The sequence below is a fragment of the Solanum stenotomum genome, chromosome 4, assembly GCF_019186545.1.
Source record: "Solanum stenotomum isolate F172 chromosome 4, ASM1918654v1, whole genome shotgun sequence".
Lineage (NCBI taxonomy): Eukaryota > Viridiplantae > Streptophyta > Magnoliopsida > Solanales > Solanaceae > Solanum > Solanum stenotomum.
Genome location: NC_064285.1, coordinates 63,207,110 through 63,229,294, shown reverse-complemented (window position 1 = coordinate 63,229,294; position 22,185 = coordinate 63,207,110). Strand labels below are relative to the sequence as shown.

The window sequence follows — 22,185 nt, the reverse complement described above, 5'->3', positions numbered from 1 at the left end:
ACAACTTTCTATGAACAGTGACAAAATATTTTTTCAAGTGAAAAGCAAGAACAACAAAGGTCAATAATGGTAGTACTAATACTATTTTCAAAGAACAATATAGAATCTTGACATAGCAGATCAAGAAAATGGAACTTACCATAAAGAAAACTAAATGGATGGTTCCTTTAGCTTTTGCCCTTTTAATCTCTTTTTTCTTAATCATTTTCACTCTTTCAACTAAAACCCCATTTCAGAAATCATCCATTAAAGCTAAAGTTCCAATCTTTGTTGAATCTAAACTACACATACCTTCTACTAGACCTATTTCAACAATACCCAAATTGGCATATTTGATTTCTGGTTCAAGTGGAGATGGGGAGAGCTTAAAGAGGACATTAAAGGCTTTGTACCATCCATTGAACCAGTATGTTGTACATTTAGACCTTGAAGCACCAGCTGATGAGAGATTAGAGTTAGTGAACTTTGTAAAAAGGGAACCTTTATTTGTTGAAGTTGGGAATGTGAGAGTAGTGGTGAGATCTAATTTGGTTACTTATAGAGGACCTACTATGGTTAGTAATACACTTCATGCTGCTGCTATTTTGCTTAAAGAAGGTGGTGAGTGGGATTGGTTCATTAATCTTAGTGCTTCTGATTATCCTTTGGTGACACAAGATGGTATGTAGTTAAAAACTAGTTCTTGTAATCTTTTTGATCTATCTTTTCCCTTTTCTGTGTGTTTGCTAGTGAGTATCCTTTTCGGAGCTAGTTGGGACCAGGTGTGGAGTAGGTAGAGCTGAGGGGGTTCAGAACCCTTCAGTGGAAAATTGTACTATTTATACATGGTTAAAATTATCTTATATATATCTTTTTCATGTGTTTACTTCATTTGTTTAATATTTCAATCTTACTTTCATTTGCTTGAGATTCTTGGTATTCAGATTGAATAAATGTGGTGCTTGCTTGCTATTGCTTCCTTTCTTTTATTTTTAACACAGACAATGCCAACTAGAGTTGGTGAACTTTGTAGGGTAACTTTGTTTGTTGAAGTTGAAATTGTGAGAGTAGTGGTGAGATCTGATTTGGTTACTTATAGAGGACCTACTATGGTTAGTAATGCACTTCATGCTGCTGGTATTTTGCTTAAGGGAGGTGGTGAGTGGGAATGGTTCGTTAATCTTAGTGCTTTATGTAGTTAAAAACTATTTTTTGGAATCTGTTTATTATATCTTTGCCCTTTTCTGTGTGTTTGCTAGTGAGTATCCTTTTCTGGACTAGTTGGGAGCATTTGCTTAATATTTGAATATCACTTTCATTTGCTGAGATTCTTGGTTTTCGAATTGAATAACTGCGGTATTTGCTTGCTATTGCTGCCTTTCTTTTATGTTTAATGATAGGCGACCCAACTAGTTCTCTTCAGTCTCAAATCTGTATAGATGCTTCCATTATAAGTGGTAGTGAGAATTATGGTGACAGTTATGCTTGGCCATTTGTGGTGGTGAAAGTTGAAATAGTAGTGAAAAAGAGGATTCCAGTCGATGAAGTGGCATGAAGTGCAGTAAGCCAGTAATTTAACTATAAGAGAATTGAGACTTACTAGTTGTTATTGCTCTTACTTCAGCCCAGGTACTCGTCAAGACTCGTTTTAGTTTGAAACAATACTTGTAGGTTTGTGTAAATATAAGTGTGGGAATTAAGATAATCCTTATTTTCCTTAAATAACAAATCCTTGAGTAATCAAATAAGATGAGCAGCCAAAATAAATGTGATGGACACAAAATTTCATGTAGCCACCGGCTAGTTTTGAATTGAGGTGTGTTGAAACACCAACGAGGTGTACTTGATTGATACATTGATTGAATTCCTTTACAATAAATTAGTAACTTTTTTGGATCCACGCTTGACATTGATCCGAAGTTGTTTTAAGCAGCTCACATTTTTTACAAGTACAGGAACTGGTTCATTGAGGAAAGACTTGTATATTCGTGTAAATATAAATGTGAGATTTTAGAGAATCTTAATTTGCCTTAGAAATAACGTTTGTTTTATTAGAACGAAATGAGCCCAAATAGAATGTAATGGATACAAAAAAGAATTAACCTTAACAACCGTCCAACCAACCGGTTAAACTAAAATAGCCGAAAAGTATATGTATTCCATTTATAAGTATGCGTAGAACTGTGTATATTCTATGTATACCAGTTTGGAAATGTATACGGTGAATTGGGTGGCTATTTGTGTACAGATCAACTAGAAGAATTAACCTAAATAGACCCTACAAAATATCCATGTATCCACCCAGCTAGTTTGAAGTTGAGGTGTACTGATTGCTAACTGGTTGATTCCTTTTTGCGTGTGTGCTTGGGGGAGCGGAGGTGCCTTTGTGTGCAGGGGATTGTTGTGGAACACTCTTAGCATTATTCTTATGCTACTCCTATCACCTGACAAGTAAATTACTTGTTGGATCCAACATGGACATTGCTTCGTAATTCTTCTAAGAGCCCAATGTAATATTAGTGCAGACCGGCTCATTGATTACCATCTTTCTAATGAACCTGTGCATTGATTTTGTGTTTGACAGATTTACTTCATACTTTTTCGACCGTGCCAAGAGAACTTAATTTTATTGAGCATACAAGTGACATTGGATGGAAGGAGTATGTGGAGCTTTTCATTTGATCAATCAACCTATTTTTGATGAGATTTAGTATGTCTAGCTTACTAAAATGTTATATTTCTGTTTGTAGATACCACAGAGCCAGGCCTGTAATAATTGATTCAGGGTTTTACAGCCTGAATAAATCAGATCTTTTCTGGATCCCGCAGAAAAGGAGTATGCCAACAGCATTTAAACTATTCACAGGTGAGAATTTTGTGCATTTGTGTCTATGCAAAAGGAGGCAATCGAGCTCTTTTGGCTGCTTTGTTGGCTTGCTTTCTTGTTGCCATTCTCAGCTTTCAAAGCCGTATTAACTTGTCTAAAGCCTCTATAAAGCACCTCTATATTGTTCTTTTTTTTGGGTTGGTTTTAGGCCTGTTTTCAGCCAATTCTTCCGTAAGATCTTCGTGAGTTAGTCATGTGTATTTGGATTTCAAATCTGCTTGAATTAACAACTTAGTATCAAATACACTTAATGAATTTTCCTTTGCATCCTTTCAGCTTTATGCAATGAAAATATATTTGGAATTTCCTCATGGGTGACTGTCTCTTCCGTTCCTTAACTTCAGGTAGAGTTCATGCATAGCCAGAGGCATGTTCTCAAGAAGATTACACGAAAGTATAGATGTTAGGGACAAATATTGGGGTCTTGGGTGTGGAGGAAATGGTTGGTTTGGAAACAACAACGTAAAATTTAAGTGCTAGGAATATCACATAAATGACTTTCTTGAAGGGGCCTTTAGTATGAGAAAACTCTTTCAAATGACCCTTCATTGGTCATCCCCGATGTGGTCTATGAATAAAACTGTTGCAATTAAACTGTTGTTTTCGCTTAGTTCAAGTATGATTCCCCATACTACAATACGATCTCTTAACACATTTTATTGTGAACTATGTTCTGTTATAACATAGAACATGATTGTTTGACTGTCTGAGTCGTCAAATCATATGAAACTAGAAAAGATATCAGACTGGACCTGATTACACAAGCTTTTGGAAAAACTCTCAAATGTTTGCCCCTATTTCCTTGTACTTGGGATCCTTCTCAAGGGATTTTGAGAATGCCTTCTGCAAAACAGAAAGATGAAAGCAAAGACATTTCAAACTACCATTTTTGTTTCGTGTTGAATATCAAAATGAATACTTTATTAATGCGGTAGTCATAGACTAACTCATTTCAAGCAAGCACTATTCTATTGCACTTGCATAAGGTTTCTTACTTTGAATAAGTTCGTAGGTCAAGTTCTCTCTTTTTTGCTCCTGTATGATCACCGTTTCTATTCTGCACTGTGGTCATATGTTTATGAAATTAGCAAATATACAATCAAATATCAATATCCATAACATACTAAAGATTTTGAAAATGTGATGTTATCGCTTTTCCTCAGGCTCTGCTTGGACGATGCTCTCTCGCCCCTTTATGGAGTACCTTTTATGGGGATGGGATAACCTCCCAAGGATAGTCTTAATGTACTACGCCAACTTCCTTTCAACGCCTGAAGGATATTTCCACACTGTCATATGCAATGCAGAAGAGTTCCGGAACACTACAGTGAATCACGACCTTCATTTCATATCCTGGGATAACCCTCCAAAGCAACATCCACATGTTCTAACTCTTAAGGATTACAAGAACATGGTCGACAGCAATGCATCATTCGCCAGAAAATTCCGCAGGAATGAACCAGTGCTTGACAAGATTGATTCTGAGCTCTTGGGGCGCAAAGTCGATGGTTTTGTTCCTGGTAGTTGGTTTGATGGTGGGGATGCAAACTCTACCATCTCACAGTATATTCTAAGAAATATAACTTCACTGAGACCTGGACCAGGTGCACAGAGAATGAAAAGTCTTATTTCTAGTTTGTTGTCTGAAAAAGATTTTAGCTCAAAGCACTGCATCTAGTTCTTGACTGGTTGCAATTCGCGTGCTATAATGGAAATCTCTTGGTTGAATAACGGATCAGTTGATCGTTGCTTACTTCCCTCGAACGATGTTATAAATGGGGAATGGAGCAGCTATACTTATATACTTGCTATAAGGTTAAGAAAGGAGTAGAAATGTATGGTTTATAGGTGTATTTTTTCTTCTTCTTTTGAGCAATTGCTTGTAATTTTTTGTTGGCCAAATGGCTGATGGGATGTTACTATTAGTGAATGAGGCACATTCTTGTAAGATATGATTGAGTCTATAACATAATACATTCAAGATTTTAAACAAGAGTTCACAATTATTCTTCTAAATGCTCGATATCTATTTTGATAGGAGATAGTATCTCGTGAAATTAGTTGAGGTTTAGTTGATGCGTGCCTGACTCGGACACCTTTCAGTGTGTTTTAACATTTATACCTCAAGTAGAATGTGTATAGTAACAAAATACTTAAAGTAACCTTGGTTTGGTTATTTGATCTTGAGACCTCATTGTGTTCTTCCTACTTCACCTCTAATTACTTGAGTGAAATAGACCCTACAAGATGTCACAAGTTAAAATTTTATTTAATTATATCAAATTTCAATCAATAATTTTACATTAAAACTAATTATGCAGTTATTATTCCTATATTTTTAGTCACTACTAATAATCCAATATATAGGTTAAATTAACATATTAGGGAAGGCAGTGGAAGAGAAAGAAAGTAGTTGCGATTACTTGAAAATTTTTGTTGAATTATCAAGTGGAATAAAAGGAAAGAGTGTACAAGCGGTAGCTGCGATTGCTTGAAAAAAAGCAGTTGAATACGCCGCTCGATGATGGGATGTGCAATCTTCCAGCTTCAGGGGCTTGATCAGGATTCGAGGATGCTCCTTGGCTCTTTTTGCTTCTTTCAAATACTCCTCATAGGTCAACCTTGGTACCACAAAGGCCGTCGCCGTTGGTAGATAATCAAATGAATTTATTTAAAAATTGAACTATAAATACTATATTATCTGGTTCATTTTACATGAACCTATTTAATTAAGCATGATTCTTTTTTTTTCTTTTTTTTTTTTAAATAATTATTTTTAAAATTTATGATCATAAATTAATCATTTATATGTGTACAATAAAAATTATTTTACTACTGACAATGCAAAAAGTTCACAATTAAATTCTAGATTTCACCTTATATGACTTTTCGTTCAATTCTTTTGAATTCATTGGATCCTTTTCCGCCTTCGGACCAATTTTCAAATATATATTTTTTTTAAATATACTAACAAAATAATTCCCGTACACCAATTTTCATTTTACTTTTTTTTATTCTACAATACAAAAACCCTAAACTAGGGCTTTTCTTCCCGCCTTCTTCCTCACCTCTCACTGTATCAGTTCCGGTGAACGGAGCTGAAGAGTACGTACAGATTCTGGTGAACGGAGCTGAAAATTACGCACAGATTCCGGTGAGTGGAGCTGAAAGCTGAGAGAAACAGAGAAACAATGGTGTCCCCGAAGATTTTACTATCTCTAATTGAATCTACTGTATTGGGACCCACACCTCCTACGCCATCGGAGAGGATTGAGCTGCTTCACGCCATTCGTCACTCTCTTCCATCTTTCCAGTCACTACTTTCCTATCCGGTAAACTTCTATTCGTTTTATTTGGTAGGTCAGTGTAGCTATTGAAGTGAATAAGGAAAAAAACGAGTTTTAAGCTCAAAAAGTGGATATCTCAATTATATAAGAATGTGTGAGATATAAAGAACAAATTAACTTTAGTTTGATTATTTATTGTTGAAATTTAGTAAAGTCCTTATTCATAAGAAAAAAAAAAGAGTGGTCTCTAATGTTGATGAATGGATATAGAGGATTCGTATAGCCTATCTGACCTAATTAGGTTTGGCTTAGGGATCAGTTAATTGAATGATTGATTGAATTATGCAGTTATTATTGAATTCCTTTTTTAAATTGTAGAAATGTTTTTTTTTTCTGAATATACAAGCATGTATGTCTATGCGTTAGGAGGTAATTGTTTGTGTCTATTGATCAATGAATTTCATTTTCTTGGAATGGTTGCTTTGTTGGTTGATTTTGCTTTAAGAAAGTAATATGAGCCTGTGAAATGTTTTGGCCAAAATGAGAATTCTTTGCATTGTCTTTTTTTTTCCTTTCAAAATGTGGAAAAATTATTGTGAAAGAATGATGTTATCAATGACCAAGCTCACTTTTTTCCCCTTAATATGTAGCCCCCCAAGCCCTCGGACCGAGTTCAAGTCCAGTCCAAAGAAGTGAGACTTCCAGATTCTGGCCCAATTTCACTGGATGATCAGGATGTTCAAATTGTGAGTTCCATCCCATGCTGTATTCTTGTTATACCCTGTGTAACTTAATTCATGATCTTTTTTCAAAGGATTCTTTTTTCATTACTATCAAAGCATCATAATCCCTTGGAAACTAGAATTGGATTTCATAAACTTGTTCACACTAATTGATCTACTTAAGAACGGTTATGCAATATCAAGTCCCTAAACTTTGGGTGCTGTAGCTCAATATGAGCTTGAAATCTCTCTCTGTGCAATAATTATGTCCTTTTACCAAATGTTACTGCACAATATTTGAGTATGGCTGTTATAGCGGGGTAATTTTTCAAAGAAAGTACCACGGTAATGAATGCCACAATTGTTACAGGTAGAATGCTGTTATAGAGAAGTAAAATAAAACATGAAAGTTCGGATCTGGAGAAAATAAGGATGTTATAATGAAATGCTGTTATAACGAGGTTTGATTGTCCTTCATTGGGTAGATGTCAACTGGACTTATTTTATTTTCTTGATTAGTTAATAATCTCTGCCTAAAAACTAGCCATCACCTCTTTACAACCTAAACTTGACCCTTCTGCTAAGAGAACATTATTCTACTAAATGCTGGGAAAGAAAATGAAGAAGATGGACAAAAAAATGTATATCATTTTGAATGATGGCCTCACGTGCTAAAAATTGTGTGGCAAACATACAGTGCCATGTTAGCAAAATGTGTCTTACAGACACAAATTTAACTTGAGTTTAGGTGTTCAATAGGAACAACTCATAGTTCAAGTGTCTAAATGAAATTCTGGCAAGTTCAAGGGGCTGCATATGTATTCAACCAATATCTTGTAATGATAAAATACATATACCTAAATTGTGACTTCACCCTATTTTTTTTAGTTAAAAATCATTGTATCTCTCTCGAATTTCTTTATTAATTTTGGTCAAAGTACCCAAAATTGATTGACCATATTTGGTACGGGTCCCACACACCTACAACCTTAGGTGGTGAACTATACCTGTTGGTGTAGTATACCTGTGGATATATAAGTAATGTTACCTTTCTCAAAAAAAAAAGGTGGTGAAGGTTGCAGAAACTTTTAGATGTGGCTGGCAAGATATTCCATTGTGCCGAGATGTGAAGTGCATGTGCTCCAAGCAGTGCTGGGACTTATTCCTAGGTATTTGTGGTATACCTTGGATGATGCCTAATAGCATCCGGGGTTTGTTAGAGTGCTGGCAGGGACACAAATTCCAAAAGGATCTGAAACAAATATGGTTCATTTTTTCTCTCTGCATCTTTTGGACTGTATGGTCGGGGAGGAATAGAGCTTGTATTGGAGGACAAAAATGTCATATTAATAGGATTACGAACACCTATTTGCACAGTCTTTTCTTTTTTTCTGGTGTAACAGTAGGCATATTGATGGTATAGTGCAGTTCATGATTTTTCTAGAAATTTTAGTAGGAACGAAGTAGTTGCATGGTTATCATAGATCAGTATATTTTGGTCTTTCTAGAGTCTTTGTTCTTTTGTATTTTCATTAATAGTACCTTTACCATCTGAGCACATTAAGCCGATGCACTGGATGATATTGAGAATGAAGGAAGCACGGTCATGTGCACAAAAATTGAAATAGAGTTGACATGTCTGCTCCCTCTGATTCCCAATGATTTAGGGGCATGAGTTGAGACTCACATCCATAATTATCTATTAATGTCATTTTCAAAAAAAAAAAGAATACCTTTACCGTTTCAGGACAAAAAACTCTTCATTCGCCTTGCCTGACCGCATCTTGGCCCAATTGCAATCTCTAGTGTAAAGTAAAGTCAATGTAGGAATTAGAGGAATTCAAGCAAGATTTACGAATGCAACTGTTGGATGTTGTGAGTGGAGAAATATAAGTGGAAGAGGAAGATATGAATCACCTCGAATGAACTAAACAAATAATTGTGACGTGTGGGAGGTAGCAAGTATCTTGTCGAATTAGTCGAGGTGCATATAAGTCGGCATGGACACCACAGTAATAAAAAAATTGTGTTCACATACATAATAGTGGAATTTAAATGTTCTATATCTACTTTGTCTTTGAATTGAACGCCTCATTTTATCTTTATGTGCATATTGTAAATATTTCTCTTTCACATTTGTTTTGGTGTTGCAAACCATTTGCATTGTCTAATTTGTTTTGTGATATTTAGGCCCTAAAGTTGAGTGATGATCTACATCTTAATGAAGTAAACTCTGTTCGGTTGCTTGTTTCTGCCAATCAAGAGGTAGGTCATTTTCTTTATTTGTTTGTGTTGTAGAATTTTTGGAATTTCTTATGTAATCAGTTTTTGCTCATTACAAAGAGTACTATACAGTTTACTCCTCTTTGATATTCGAAAATTTGCCTTCTCTGCCCTTCTGAACATTGTTTTTGTCGCCTCTAGCCCCTGCCCTTATTGGGATAAAGGTAGTCTCTTTGACCCATGTGCAATGTGATCATAGCCTTGATAAGCTTCTTTCTAGCCACCACCAACAGTTGCACTTGCACATAGGTTTGATTTTTCTGCCTCCTTATGTCTTTGTTTGTTTGGAGGAAGCCTCCACAGAGATGTCTCACCTCCATAAACAGTTTGCTCGACCGAAGGTGTAGCAGAGTAGCCTCATTTTCACAGCTCTAGGTTGTTGACTGACTTGATGCAACTGTCAATTCGGTAGTCGGGACAAACAATCCTATAACAGGGACTTCCATCATTCTCCCGCTTTTCCACTTCAACAATTTTTTTTCCGTTGATCTGGATAGGAACTAAAAAAATGATATATAGGCTATAGGTTATTCATGTCTCTCTGCTTGATGCTGGCCAAGAGTTCCCACTTAGCTTTAACCCACTTTTCTATTTCGTCCTTGCTGGCTACCTCCAATGAGATTTAACTGTAATGACCAATCAGGAGATTCTTTTTTGGAGATTCTTGAGATCGCGTCGGCATATATCAACTTCTTCCTCTCCCTGCACATATGAACTTTTGATCTTTTGGCTATTGGAATATCATTGGGGCTTGGATGTAATTTTTAGAAATATGGCATTACAAGCAACTCTCTTTTTTCAAATTTCTCAGTTGGCTCACAAATCTGCTCATCTAGTGTTGAGTCCTAGGTCTGGTCTGATCCAATCCGGACGCTCTGTCCCTTTCTTTTTATTTTGATCAACTTAACAAGATTTCATTCATCAAAAGGGTCAAATCGGTCATAACAAGAGGTATACCAAAAGGTAAAGAACCTACAAAACAATATGGTTCTCTACAAAAGATACCCAATCCTCTATACAACCAGGAACTGCATGGGTGCAAAAACATAATAAGAGATTGGAGACTACTCCTCAACTGACCAAAACTCATTTTTCTGATGATAAGGGAACCCGCAGCTGCTACCCTTTGGATGTGCACTAGGTAAACCCCGCTCCAGTGTAATAACACGCAATCACACAGGAGAGGTAAACTACACCAGACAAACCTTGTGCGTTGAGCTTGACCGAGAAGGCATGCAGAGATTTTCGAACCTTAGACCCCTTATTTGAGACATCTCCTGCTCAACCAACTCGTCCACCCTTGTGGGTTTCAACTGACCAAAACTCATTTCTATCCATTTAAATACTCTCCCGTTTCTCTCTCTCCAAACAATCCACATCAAAGCTAAGGGAGCAACATTCTAGGCCCTGGTTTATCTTTTTCTTCTTACAGCTTTCCTGCAACAACTAGTCCTTTACAGATCTAGGCATCACCCATGACGTACCTTCTGCCCTTCCTTTATGTAGCTTCCACTCTTACACAACTGCCAAAAGAGTTGAGGTTCTGTATCTAATATCAACTGATATTCATAAAATTAAGGTGTTCTGTTCTGGTGCTGGTAGATTTACCTTCTTTGATGTATCGCTATCACAACCCCATCGGAGGGTTGCACTATCGAGACATTCTGCTCACTAAGCTGGTAGATTTCAAGCCATGATGTGACAGCTCAATAATCTTAAGCGCTTCAAAGAATGAAGTTTCTTTCTCTCTAGACATCTCCGACTTAAATACATTTAGTTTCAGGAGTTGAATTTGGGTTTCAATCACCACCTATAAGTTCTTTTCAATACAAAAGTTTTCTTATAACAATTTGTTTTCATGACCAGTTTTCACTCTCTTTCTAATTATTGATGCATGCAGTGGGGATTATTGGGACGTGAGCCATTAGAGATATTCCGCCTCGCAGCTGGACTGTGGTATACAGAGAGAAGAGATCTTATAACAGCACTTTACACACTGTTGAGGGTATACTTCATTCTTAGTTTCTAGGGATAGAGAAATTTATCTCTTGTTAGCTGCCTGTTAGATATGACTAAAGTTATTTTGCAGGCTGTTGTCCTTGACCAAGGACTTGAACCTGATCTTGTGGCAGATATTCAGAGATTTTTGGACAATCTCATTAATGCTGGAGTTAGAAAGCGGTTAATCTCACTCATAAAGGTTGTTAGATTAACTTAATTGTCTTTCATGTCTATCCCTTTTAGTTACATCTGTTCATTTTTGACCATCTTTATTGACAGAGCTTAGATAGACAGTTTTTTTGTTGGAAGAGTGTTTTGTGTGAGTAGGTTTTCCGCCAAGTCAACCGTTGTTCAAATTTTTCACTAGTATGTCCATAAGTACAAACAAAGTGATATTTTTGATGTGAAGTATCTTCCAGTGTTATCTAAATTGAATTTCAGGTTAGTTCAAAAACCTAGGACGGTTGTCCTCCCGATGATACTGAGAATGTTCCTTCAGTGCACGTGATCATGTGAAACATGAGTTCATAAATTTGTTCGTTGTTCATTTGACAGAAGTGAGGTGAATGAATATTTGCTGATGGTTTCTTGATATTATATGTTGAGTATACTTTTAGGAACTCAATCGAGAAGAGCCATCTGGTTTGGGTGGGCCTAACTGTGAACGCTATATTCTTGATTCAAGAGGAGCTTTGGTGGAAAGGAGAGCTGTTGTTTCCAGGGAAAGGCTCATTCTGGCTCATTGCCTTGTCCTTTCTGTTTTGGTTGTGCGTGCAAGTAAGTTATGAATGGTTATATTTTGATCTTATCCGTGTTCACTTCCACCTTTTTTTAGTCATAGAAGTTGTTTCTATTAGGACATACTTATAGTAGCATTATTCTTTTTATTTTTGATTGCGTGGGCTAGTAAGTTATGAGTGGCTTAAGTTCACTCCCAATAAGGATATGCTTATCTTTTCTTCGTTTTATTTGGGCTTGCATGGTTTCAGGGAAAGATGTCGCCAGAGATGATTTCCCAGTAAATCCTATAATGGACCACTGGGAGGGTTATTCATTCTAATATTTTCTTTTAGTTCTTCTTGACAATGTTTGATACATATTGTTTGTGCATAACCAAGAGTTATTTTCATGTTTAAGAGGCCTGGTACAGCAAGCACTTAGCTAATCTGCTTTGTCACATCGTTTTAGAAGACTGCATGATCATAACATTAGACATCAGTTATATCTTTCTGAAGTTATGGGCTGTATGCTCATAAATAATAGTTAAATGTTTTTGAAGTTGTGTACGTTAGAGTTCCATCATTCCTTATCTGCTATATCTGTTTGTCTGGCCTTATTTTTCTGCATATGACTCCAACATTGAAGTCAAAACATCCTCAATGTGCTCTTGCACTGTAGAAGAGACTGTACTCATTTGATTCTTATATTAATATTGTGGTTCTTCTCTTTCCATTTGTCTTAAGCCTTGGGGACGGAGTTAATCAATACTTGTGCTGATGGGAGGTAGCAGGTGCTTAATGCAATAGTCGAGGTGCCCGCAATTTGGTCTGGCTACCACAATTATAAAGATGTTATGGTTTCCCCCAATATGATTCTCTGCACGACTTTGTCCCCCTGAATGGGTGTACTTTTAATGAAGCTTCTAATGTGCTTTGGACAGCACAAAATGAGCAATGTTCGTTAGCCAGTGTTTGAAGTTTCCAGTGTAGTCCGGAATAGCATATATGCCTGGACTGCTCCACATCTCGCTTATTCTCTTTAAAAGCAGTTTGGTATTTGTGTATTTATGTATCTCTTTTACCACTGAAAAAGTAATTATCCTTTTCTCTTTGTAGGCCCTAAAGATGTGAAGGACGTCTTTTCTGCTCTAAAGGATAGTGCAGCAGGGCTTAGTGGTAGCACTGACACTTTAAGCCATCAGGTTTTCACAGTTTTTGACCATGGTTCTTTCAAGCTTAATGATGAATTTATTGATCACGAATTCAGAAGTATTGGCTTGGCTGGGAAGTTAAATCATCGAATGTTAGGCATTTAATAGATGGTTCTTTTTGAAGCTGTATCCTTTCACATAAGAACCTTGTAACTTCTCCAAGTGCATCGTCATTTGTTGACTGTCTTGATATATATATCAAACTACGTGAATTTCATATTTTCATTATACGCCAGAATTGGATTTTAAAGCTCAGCCTCTGTCTCCATATACCATCTCAACTCTTGTACCAGAATTGGATTTTAAAGCTCAGCCTCAGTCTCTATGTACCACCTCAATTTTTTGTTCCTTTTAAGAGTTCCAGTCTTTTGATTTTCTAGAATTATCAGATCTAGATTTTCTTTACATTCTCCTTTTCTTTTTCAAATGCCGAATAGAGGACAGAGTGAAAGTATTTTCTATCTTGAACTGCATGGCATGTACCCTCTAGCTATCCCTTTTTCTTGTTCTTTAGTATTTTGCTCTATACTTCTATATCTGATCCTCCTTTGAAAAAACTGCAGATAACATATAGTCTTCTATTCTCCCTTGTGGTGGCTCTCATATCAGATGCATTGAGTGCAGTACCTGATAAAACATCAGTCTTGTCTCGTGATGCGTCCTTTAGGCAAGAATTTCAGGAATCTGTAAGCAGACAACCATCTTTAAATGTTTGGCAAGCAGTGGTTTGTCATTTTCAAAACCTTCTATTACTTTTTCTAGGTAATGGTCGCTGGGAATGATCCTGTTGTTGAGGGCTATTTTGATTGCTTAAGGAGTGCGTGGGTTGTACATCTTATGTTAATACATGACGGGGTTGATACAAAAGATACATCAGCAAGTGCTTCATCAAATAATGATATAAGGAACATATATTCATGCTTGGAAGTTATATTCTCCAACAATGTCTTCTTGTCTTGGCTGAATAAGATCCTCCTAACTCCTGCATATCAGGTGAGAATTGACTTGTCTCTGATTAAGCAACTACTGATGGTTTATCTTAGCAATTCTCCTTGCCCCTCTTATTATTATTCTGGTCTAACATGACATGTGATCCCNCCCCCCCCCCCCCCCCAAACACACACACACACAACAATGAAACTCAATTTTCTTGTTGCAATTTTGGAGGATCCGACATGGGTGCGGCTTCATTTTTGGAGAGTCCGAGCATCATAGATTTGACCAAACTCTGAGATTCTGCGATATCCCAATTGCAAGTTCCTCTTAAACCACAAATTCCTGAGGGACTTCTACCCCTTGCAAACAAGACTGACATGTCCTTTTGGCATGAAATTCTTACATGTTTGGGTATATGATTCTCAAGATGCTATTCCCACAGCCACTTATGTACCAAGAATTCACCCTACTCCCATTACTCACCCCCCTAGTCCTCCATCTCCCTTCCAAACAGTGTGCATATGGTGGTCAGTGTGGAGAGAGAGAGAAATGGGAGATGCTTTGAAGACAAATCAAAGCCCATCCATGTTGTGAAAGGGAACTGCCTATCCACACTTTTTTTTTGGTGTAAGGGAAATTGTATAGAGGAAATAGATCTTGTAGATCTCATAGGCTCTCTGTAATCTAGATTTTATTTTTTCTTCCCCTTGTAACACTTGGAGGTAGCCCGCATTTCTTAATGCTGAGGAATATAACAGTACCATTTATAAAAAATCCCTTTAGATTTATAATCCCAAATCTACACCAACACTTTGATGTGGTATTAGACTCCCAATTTACCATGTGAAACTTCGTCTACCCGCTTGAACCATGCCATAGAAAATCTCTCAATCTCTCAAGTTTCTTCAACTTCCTCGTAAATCTGACTGGAGCATGTAGCAACAATGTGAAATATGTGGAAATACTCGATGATAGCGTACTCTTGGTTAACACATTCTTTCCACTTTGGATAGGCACCTCTTTTACCAACTACATGCCTCTTTTCTACCCTTTTTATCTCCAGATTCCAAGCTGCTTGGTCTTTATTAGATGTTTCTAGCGGTAAATCAAGATACGTTGTAGGAAAAGACCCTACCTTACAATTTAATACCTGTGTTAGGAGCTACATATTTTCTACCAAGCTGACTGGGGTGATCACACATTTTCTAAGATTGATCTTTAGGTTTGGCACCACCTGGAATCACGTCATCACTTGTCTCAAGTAAGTCAATTGAGCATTGTCAGCATCACATAACACTAAAGTATCATCTGCAAACAAAAGGTATGGCACCCTCACAGTACATCGTCAAGCGACTGTTGGAGAAAACATCCTGAAGTCGCCTCCTGCTACACTCTATGCATCATCCTGCTCAATGCTTCCATCAGCCCGTGACTAGAATGAAAAACATAGGGGAAAGCGAGTCGCCCAGACTCACACACCGAAAAATCTACACGGATTACCATTCATGAGTACTTGGCCGTTGAGATGCAAAATTTGATCCATTTCCTCCATCTTGCACCAAAACCCGTCTTCAATATAATGAAGTTAAGAAACTCACTGTCACAATGATCATAAGGCTCTTCAAGATCTAGTTTGCACTAAATCCGTGGTTCTCCTTGCCTTCTTCTCGAATCAAACCACTTCATTGGCAGCTAGTGGCTAATGCTGTATCTAGAATATGTTTGCCTTCCACAAAAACATTTTGCAAAGTAGGTACTATCTCATACAAGACCTTCTTTAATCTATTAGAAAGTACCTTAAATGTAATGTTATGTGGCCCATATGGAGAGATAACCAGGATAGCTTTTCAAGGAGTAGAAAGTGCTTTGTACACTTGAGGAGTAACCTCTTATCACCTATTTATTTTTGGTGCACCCACGAGGTGCCTAATAAGCATAGAATATTGGATGTTAGTTGTAGAAAATCATATATTTTTATTAAGTTTTCACTTTTAGAATCCTACTAGCCTACACACTTTTTTTGCCCTACATTAATAAAATTATTACTTAATAAAAAAAATTGGCAAAAGATCCCATCACTTAAACATCCTGTTTTCTGCATAATGTATTGATTGTTGGTTGCTGGCCTACTACCCCTCTTTTAGGTAATTTTGCTGTTATTTCTTTTTTGTACACTGTCTCGTGATGATTCACCTTCCTTATGATATTTTACTCTTGTAGTTGTTGTGGATAATTGGCATATTTCTTGAGTTGTGTAACAGATGCATGGTCCTGGTAGCATATTATGCTTGTTTGTTTGACCCTATTTTCGTAATTGTCTAGTCCTTCCATTTTGTAATTATCTCAGGTTTCTTTTCTATCTCTCATGGGCAGAATGATGATGAGGATATGATCTACATGTACAATGCCTATTTGCACAAGATGATAACGTGCCTTTTGTCTCATCCATTGGCCAAGGACAAGGTTTGTTTAGTTTTTTTTGTTCAATATTCTAGTTTCTTTTGAGGGAAATGATTGAAATTGCCTCTAAAAAAGAAGTTATGCTTGTTATTTCCACCCAATTGTGTAGTTCTTTTCTTTCTAAGGCACATGCAATTAGTGGAGTCTGAGTCCTGCTTTGCTTGCTGTCCAGCCCCACCTTACTGGGATTTGGTACACTGCCAATGAGTTCATGTCCTATAAAGTGAATGCGTAAATTTACACATTCACTAAATTGTATTTATGTGGTGTGTAGAAGCCCATGTATAGTTGGATTCTCTTTATTGCTGAATAATGAGTGTATGTTCCCCAAGTATCCCTATGATAAAATGCCATCCTTGCTTCCTCTATCATGTGTGCTATTAGGTATTGAGAGAGATAAGAGAGCTTTTGATGAAGTAGAGAAAGATTTTGTGCACTTGAGGAGTAGCCTCTTTGTGGGACTACACTGGGTATGTTATTGTTGAGGAGTAGCCTCTCATCCCTTGTATCCTTTTGGTGCATTGCACGGTTGTGCTTTTTGTTGTTCTATTCAATATGTACTCGCTTGAATTTTTCGAAGGAATTTCTTTAATTGGATTTTTTTTTTTTTTTAATGAGCTATGGAATTGAGATTATTGTTCATTGTTTGCATAAATTTTTTAGATGGTGAACATACGATCGTGATTATAGGCTGTGTCTTGTTGGTTTGTTGGAAAGAAACTTTAAATTCTAGTAAGGTTTTTTCGTATCAAGTGATCTTCTTTTGAAATTATTTTTTGGCGAGGGTTTAGGCTTGTCTGTGAGACTTCTGTAAATACCAAGTGGGAACATAAAGATTGGTGCCTTCTTCATTTCCATTTAATTACTCACTCACTTTTTTATTACAGGTTAAAGAAGCAAAAGAGAAGGCTATGACAGCACTTAGTCCGTACCGCTTGTCTACTTCACATGATTATACTGTGGAGGGAATTGGGCATTTTCAAAAGGCCACTGAACCTGCACCACAAACTTTTGTCTCTCTCTTGGAGTTTGTGAGTGAAATTTACCAGGTTAGTGCCTTTTCCTGCTGATTTTGGAGTTCCTAGGGCATTATTACTACGAAAAGGTATGAACGGTGATACCAAATAGATTTTGTATTTCAACACAAAAGCTCTTGAATATGGAAAACAACTCAAAACAATCTTTCCATTAAGAAAATACTAGTTCATCTTGAATAATCATGAATAAAACTGACAGAAATAACGAAATCATAACGTTGAAGTAACTCTATGAGGACCCCAAATATCAGAATGAACTAAGGAGAAAAAGAGTCTTCACTATATATAGTTAGTTAACCTCACTAAGAGTGTGCTAAGTATGTATACAGCTAAGTTGTCTTTTCCCAGTTTTATTTATCATCTTACTTTGACTTACTTGTTTGTGATCTTTTATCAGAAAGAACCTGAGCTGCTGTCTGGTAATGATGTTTTGTGGACTTTTGTCAACTTCGCCGGAGAGGATCACACTAACTTTCAGACACTTGTAGCATTTTTGAGAATGCTGAGTACCTTGGTATGTAAGTTTGGCTGTATCGCCAACTTGGTAATGTTTCATCTCTTTTAATGATAAACAAGCGGTAACTAAGTTTTGTGATTGTCATGCATTGAATCCAGGCATCTAGTGCTGAAGGTGCTTCCAAAGTTTTTGAGTTACTTCAGGGAAAGACATTCCGTTCTATCGGATGGAGCACTTTATTTGATTGTATATCAATTTATGAGGAGAAGTTCAAACAATCCCTGCAAAGTCCTGGGGCAGTTCTGCCAGAGATACAGGAAGGAGATGCCAAAGCACTCGTTGCTTACTTGAATGTTCTGCAAAAGGTGAGTGGTATAAGTGTCCTGCCTCATTTCTATCTATGTTCTTTACATTTACTTTATAGACTAGAATGCTATGTCTAGAATGCTATTTTGTTAAGACGTTATCTCATCTATTTTTTTTTTTGTGGAGCTTTGTATGGGAACATATCTTCATAGTTATTGTTAAAGTGTGTGACCATCTCATCTAAAAGCTTAAGCTTTTAGAGAGAGCACACTTTTATTAGTTAATTATATTCTCAATATGCCCCCTCACGTGGAGGCCCTTTTTTTCACGGGTCAATCACGTGGAATTTCTTGTTTAATTTGGGTGGCGGTGAGATTCGATCCCAGGACCTGTGCCTCAGGTTGAAGTGTGTGACCATCTCATCTAAAAGCTTAAGTTTTTAGAGAGAGCACACTTTTATTAGTTAATTATATTCTCAACAGCTATATATTCATAATTACCTAGGTTTAGTTGACACTCTCCCTGTGTTTTGGATAAACTGCAATGCTGGTGGGTTATCATAGAGAGTTGGATAACATAATAGGCTTCATATTTCTCCCAGTTTGTGTTGTATTGTCTTGTTCATGAAAGATTATATGAGGACCTTTGTGTCTGGTTAGGAACTTCTAGGATGCCAAAGCTTTTTTAATCTGATTTTCAATGACAATGTTCTCTGACTTGTGGTTTCTCTTCATTGCTTCACCATCCGCCCCACCCCTCCCCCCCAACCAAAGGAAAAAAGGTCTCTCTGCTGTTCCCTGTTTGCACATGGATTGAAATCCTTTTGTCACATCTTAGTAAACTTGAGTTTCCAGGGTCAACATTTTCTTTTTCCTGTTACTTAAAGAAGTAAAGATATTCCATTAGTTTTCAGCTCCAAGAAAGTAATTATGAAAGTGCACAATGCCTAATCTATATCATTTATAATCACATTTTTATACCAATTAAACAAAATCCAGAAAGTACTTAAGCTGATTTACTGGTCTCATTCACCAATAAAACACCTGTTGTTCTCTTCCTGTAACACCCATAGCATACAAAAGAGTGGCAGCATAGCATATATTTGTTTTGCTTTTCTGCGCCATTACCCCTTTCTGTCTGTGAAATGTTTGAGTTAAAATCTTAGGTTTAAGCACTTAAAAGATCACAAGTATAGGAAATAATTCCGCATCTTTTGCATAACCAAGAAATCTTCTGTATTCAGCTTTGGAACCTGGTGATAATGGGTTCATCCTTCTACCTTTCTCCACTTAGATATAAGACATGGTTCGCCAACCAACATTCAAGAATAAGTTCATTAGTTCAATGTCTCCCTTTCTACCGGACAACAAAGGCTATGATGATTTACACATCCAGTCTAACCTGACATAAGAATTATCTTTTGAAAAGCCAATCTTAAAAAAGTTACCAGTGTGATACTTTTTTTTTTCTTAAAACAATCCACCCAAAGCAAGCTTGCCATGGAATGCTCTTGTTTTTCCAAATGAAGCTTCATGGCCATATTTCACAGTTGGCAGAGTAATTTTGCTTTTTGATAAGATAATTAATTTTATCAATGATGGGATTATGCCAAGGCAGAGGACAATGTTGTGTATTCAGATTTAACTTAGTAAATTCCTTCACCATGTTTTGTGCATGATAGAGCATCTCTGCACTTATCAATTTCTTCTTTTCCTGCTTACCTAATACTTAAATAGACACTCTGTTTCCATTCTTTCCAGAGGCTCACAAGAATGGTAATTCAGCTTTGCCTTCTCTACATTGACCCACATTTGCATCAGATTGTACAGCCAAACTCTCTCTCTCTCTCTATATATATATATATATATATATATTGTGTGTGTGGGTGTGTGGGTGGGGGTGGGGGGATTTATCTTTCAAGGGACTACTCTGAACAAGCATTCATCCAGACTTTTACCTTATAGACACTCCAGTGCCAAACTTTTTATGAGTTTGGTTATCTGGATTCTGGCCATTTTCTTTGTATGCAACATTATGTGTATATTTTGTACTTCTACTAAGCACTATAATAAACTATTGATATATATGAATCATTTTGTATGGAAGTTCATGCTTTTCTTGTCTCAAGTTATGAATAGAGATATCTTTCAATATCTGATTTTGAACCATTTTCAGGACATCATAGAGGAAATTCTGTCTACATATGTTTTTCTGCTCCAGTGAGCAGATATAACAGGCTTGATATATTTATTGTGTGCTGCAGGTTGTCGAAAATGCTAATCCCATAGAATGGAAGAATTGGTTCCCTGATATTGAACCATTGTTCAAACTCCTTGGTTATGAAAATGTCCCTCCTTATCTTAAGGTAAGTCCTCTGTTTTTCATGTGACTCTTCGTTTAGTTGCTATTTCAATTTCATGGTTAGATCCTGCCACTGAGTTCTGCAACTATTTTTTTTTTGCACCTGTGATTATTAGGGTGCATTGAGAAATGCCATAGCTACTTTTGTGCAAGTATCACCAGTTCTGAAAGATACAACTTGGAGGTATTTAGAGCAATATGATCTACCAGTAGTTGTTGGGAACACAACACAATCCTTGACAACACAGGTTGGTGGTGTCTGTGTTATTTACTCTACGTTGCAGGCTATTTGATTCTCTTCTATATATAATAAAGTGATAATTATTTAATATAATTGGGGAAGTCCTGCATACATATGGTTGAGCTGTTCGATTAAGAGCTCGATTCAGATGATCTCTGTTGGCGGGTGATGTTGGAATGGGTGGGTTGGGCGAAAATAAAGGAAAAGATAAAACCATCAAATTTCTGGACTGAAGTTTGCAATTTTGTTTTTTATAATACGGCGACAGTTTTTCATGGTCTAATGCATTGGGATTTGCCTTCCCAAGAAATTGTCTTATTCTCTCCCATCTTCCCTCTACTTCATCTATTTTTGTAGGGGAACTATCTCATCCAAAACTTTTTTCATGCAGGTTTATGACATGCGATTTGAGCTGAATGAAATAGAAGCTAGAAGGGAGCAATACCCTTCAACTATATCATTCATTAACTTGTTGAATACACTTATTGCCACGGAAAAGGATGTTAGTGATAGAGGGCATAGGTATTGGGCTTTTTGTGATTGCACATACCATATCATTGTTACTAGTTAATATTCTTTGACAATTGTATTGATGCTCATTCTGAGCTACACCTTTGCAGATTCATTGGCATCTTTAAATTCATTTATGATCATGTCTTTGGACCATTCCCGCAAAGAGCTTATGCCGATCCTTGTGAGAAGTGGCAACTTGTCATAGCTTGCCTGAAACATTTCCAGATGCAAGTCTTATCTCAATATTCTCTATGATGCTCTCTAGATTTTTATCTTTTTCCCTCTTGGGCCTTGTTTGTGAGGGGTTTGATCGTTGCTTGTATATTTATGAAAGAAGTTGCTAACTTTAATGTCCAATAATATTGTTTGCAGGATGTTGAGTATGTATAGTATCAGAGATGAGGATATTGATAGTGTTGTGGACCAATCTCAGCTGTCAGAAACAGGTCAATCTGCTCTGCTGCAGATGCAGCTGCCTGTAATAGAGTTGTTGAAAGTATTAATTCCTCAAACTATTCTGTTATTTAGTGTGTCTTCGTCCAGTTGATGCTATCTAATTTTGTTTTAACTTTTAAATCTTTCTTTTTAAACTTTTCATATCTTATACACCCTCCAATCCAATATATGTAGCACTGTTTGAATGGGCACTAAGTCTCATGAGGGTGAATCCATTGGGACTTGAGATTCATAACCTGCAAAAGTAGCGATTTGTCTCTAGTTTCTTTTTGGTGTACCTGAGGTCCCTATTTGTATAGAGGATTGGATCTCTTTTGTTGAGAACCATA

The 22,185-nt window shown here is 36.8% G+C and overlaps 2 protein-coding genes and 1 non-coding gene across 3 annotated transcripts in view; all 3 read left to right on the top strand.

The window, feature by feature from the left end:
• Nucleotides 1-4,859, top strand: LOC125862863 (beta-glucuronosyltransferase GlcAT14B-like). Its single transcript, XM_049542987.1, has 4 exons — nucleotides 1-660; nucleotides 2,564-2,639; nucleotides 2,730-2,845; nucleotides 4,030-4,859. Exons 1-4 carry the CDS (start codon nucleotides 129-131, stop codon nucleotides 4,542-4,544), a joined length of 1,239 nt encoding a protein of 412 aa, XP_049398944.1. The 5' UTR covers nucleotides 1-128; the 3' UTR covers nucleotides 4,545-4,859.
• Nucleotides 4,860-5,889: 1,030 nt separating this feature from the next.
• The window catches only part of LOC125861760 (nuclear pore complex protein NUP205), a 31,267-nt gene continuing 14,971 nt past the window's right edge, over nucleotides 5,890-22,185 (top strand). Inside the window, exons 1-18 of the mRNA XM_049541619.1 lie at nucleotides 5,890-6,198; nucleotides 6,804-6,899; nucleotides 9,066-9,140; nucleotides 11,059-11,163; nucleotides 11,248-11,358; nucleotides 11,777-11,936; nucleotides 12,995-13,080; nucleotides 13,653-13,775; nucleotides 13,852-14,082; nucleotides 16,399-16,488; nucleotides 17,373-17,534; nucleotides 17,920-18,036; nucleotides 18,138-18,344; nucleotides 20,549-20,650; nucleotides 20,763-20,894; nucleotides 21,279-21,409; nucleotides 21,508-21,627; nucleotides 21,773-21,896. Coding sequence (XP_049397576.1) covers nucleotides 6,058-6,198; nucleotides 6,804-6,899; nucleotides 9,066-9,140; nucleotides 11,059-11,163; nucleotides 11,248-11,358; nucleotides 11,777-11,936; nucleotides 12,995-13,080; nucleotides 13,653-13,775; nucleotides 13,852-14,082; nucleotides 16,399-16,488; nucleotides 17,373-17,534; nucleotides 17,920-18,036; nucleotides 18,138-18,344; nucleotides 20,549-20,650; nucleotides 20,763-20,894; nucleotides 21,279-21,409; nucleotides 21,508-21,627; nucleotides 21,773-21,896 — 2,313 coding nt within the window. The 5' untranslated portion in view covers nucleotides 5,890-6,057. The remainder of the gene's footprint in view (nucleotides 6,199-6,803; nucleotides 6,900-9,065; nucleotides 9,141-11,058; nucleotides 11,164-11,247; nucleotides 11,359-11,776; nucleotides 11,937-12,994; nucleotides 13,081-13,652; nucleotides 13,776-13,851; nucleotides 14,083-16,398; nucleotides 16,489-17,372; nucleotides 17,535-17,919; nucleotides 18,037-18,137; nucleotides 18,345-20,548; nucleotides 20,651-20,762; nucleotides 20,895-21,278; nucleotides 21,410-21,507; nucleotides 21,628-21,772; nucleotides 21,897-22,185) is intronic.
• On the top strand, nucleotides 8,463-8,566 carry LOC125863488 (small nucleolar RNA snoR100). Its single transcript, XR_007446153.1, has one exon. It is a non-coding gene; the product is annotated as a small nucleolar RNA snoR100 (small nucleolar RNA).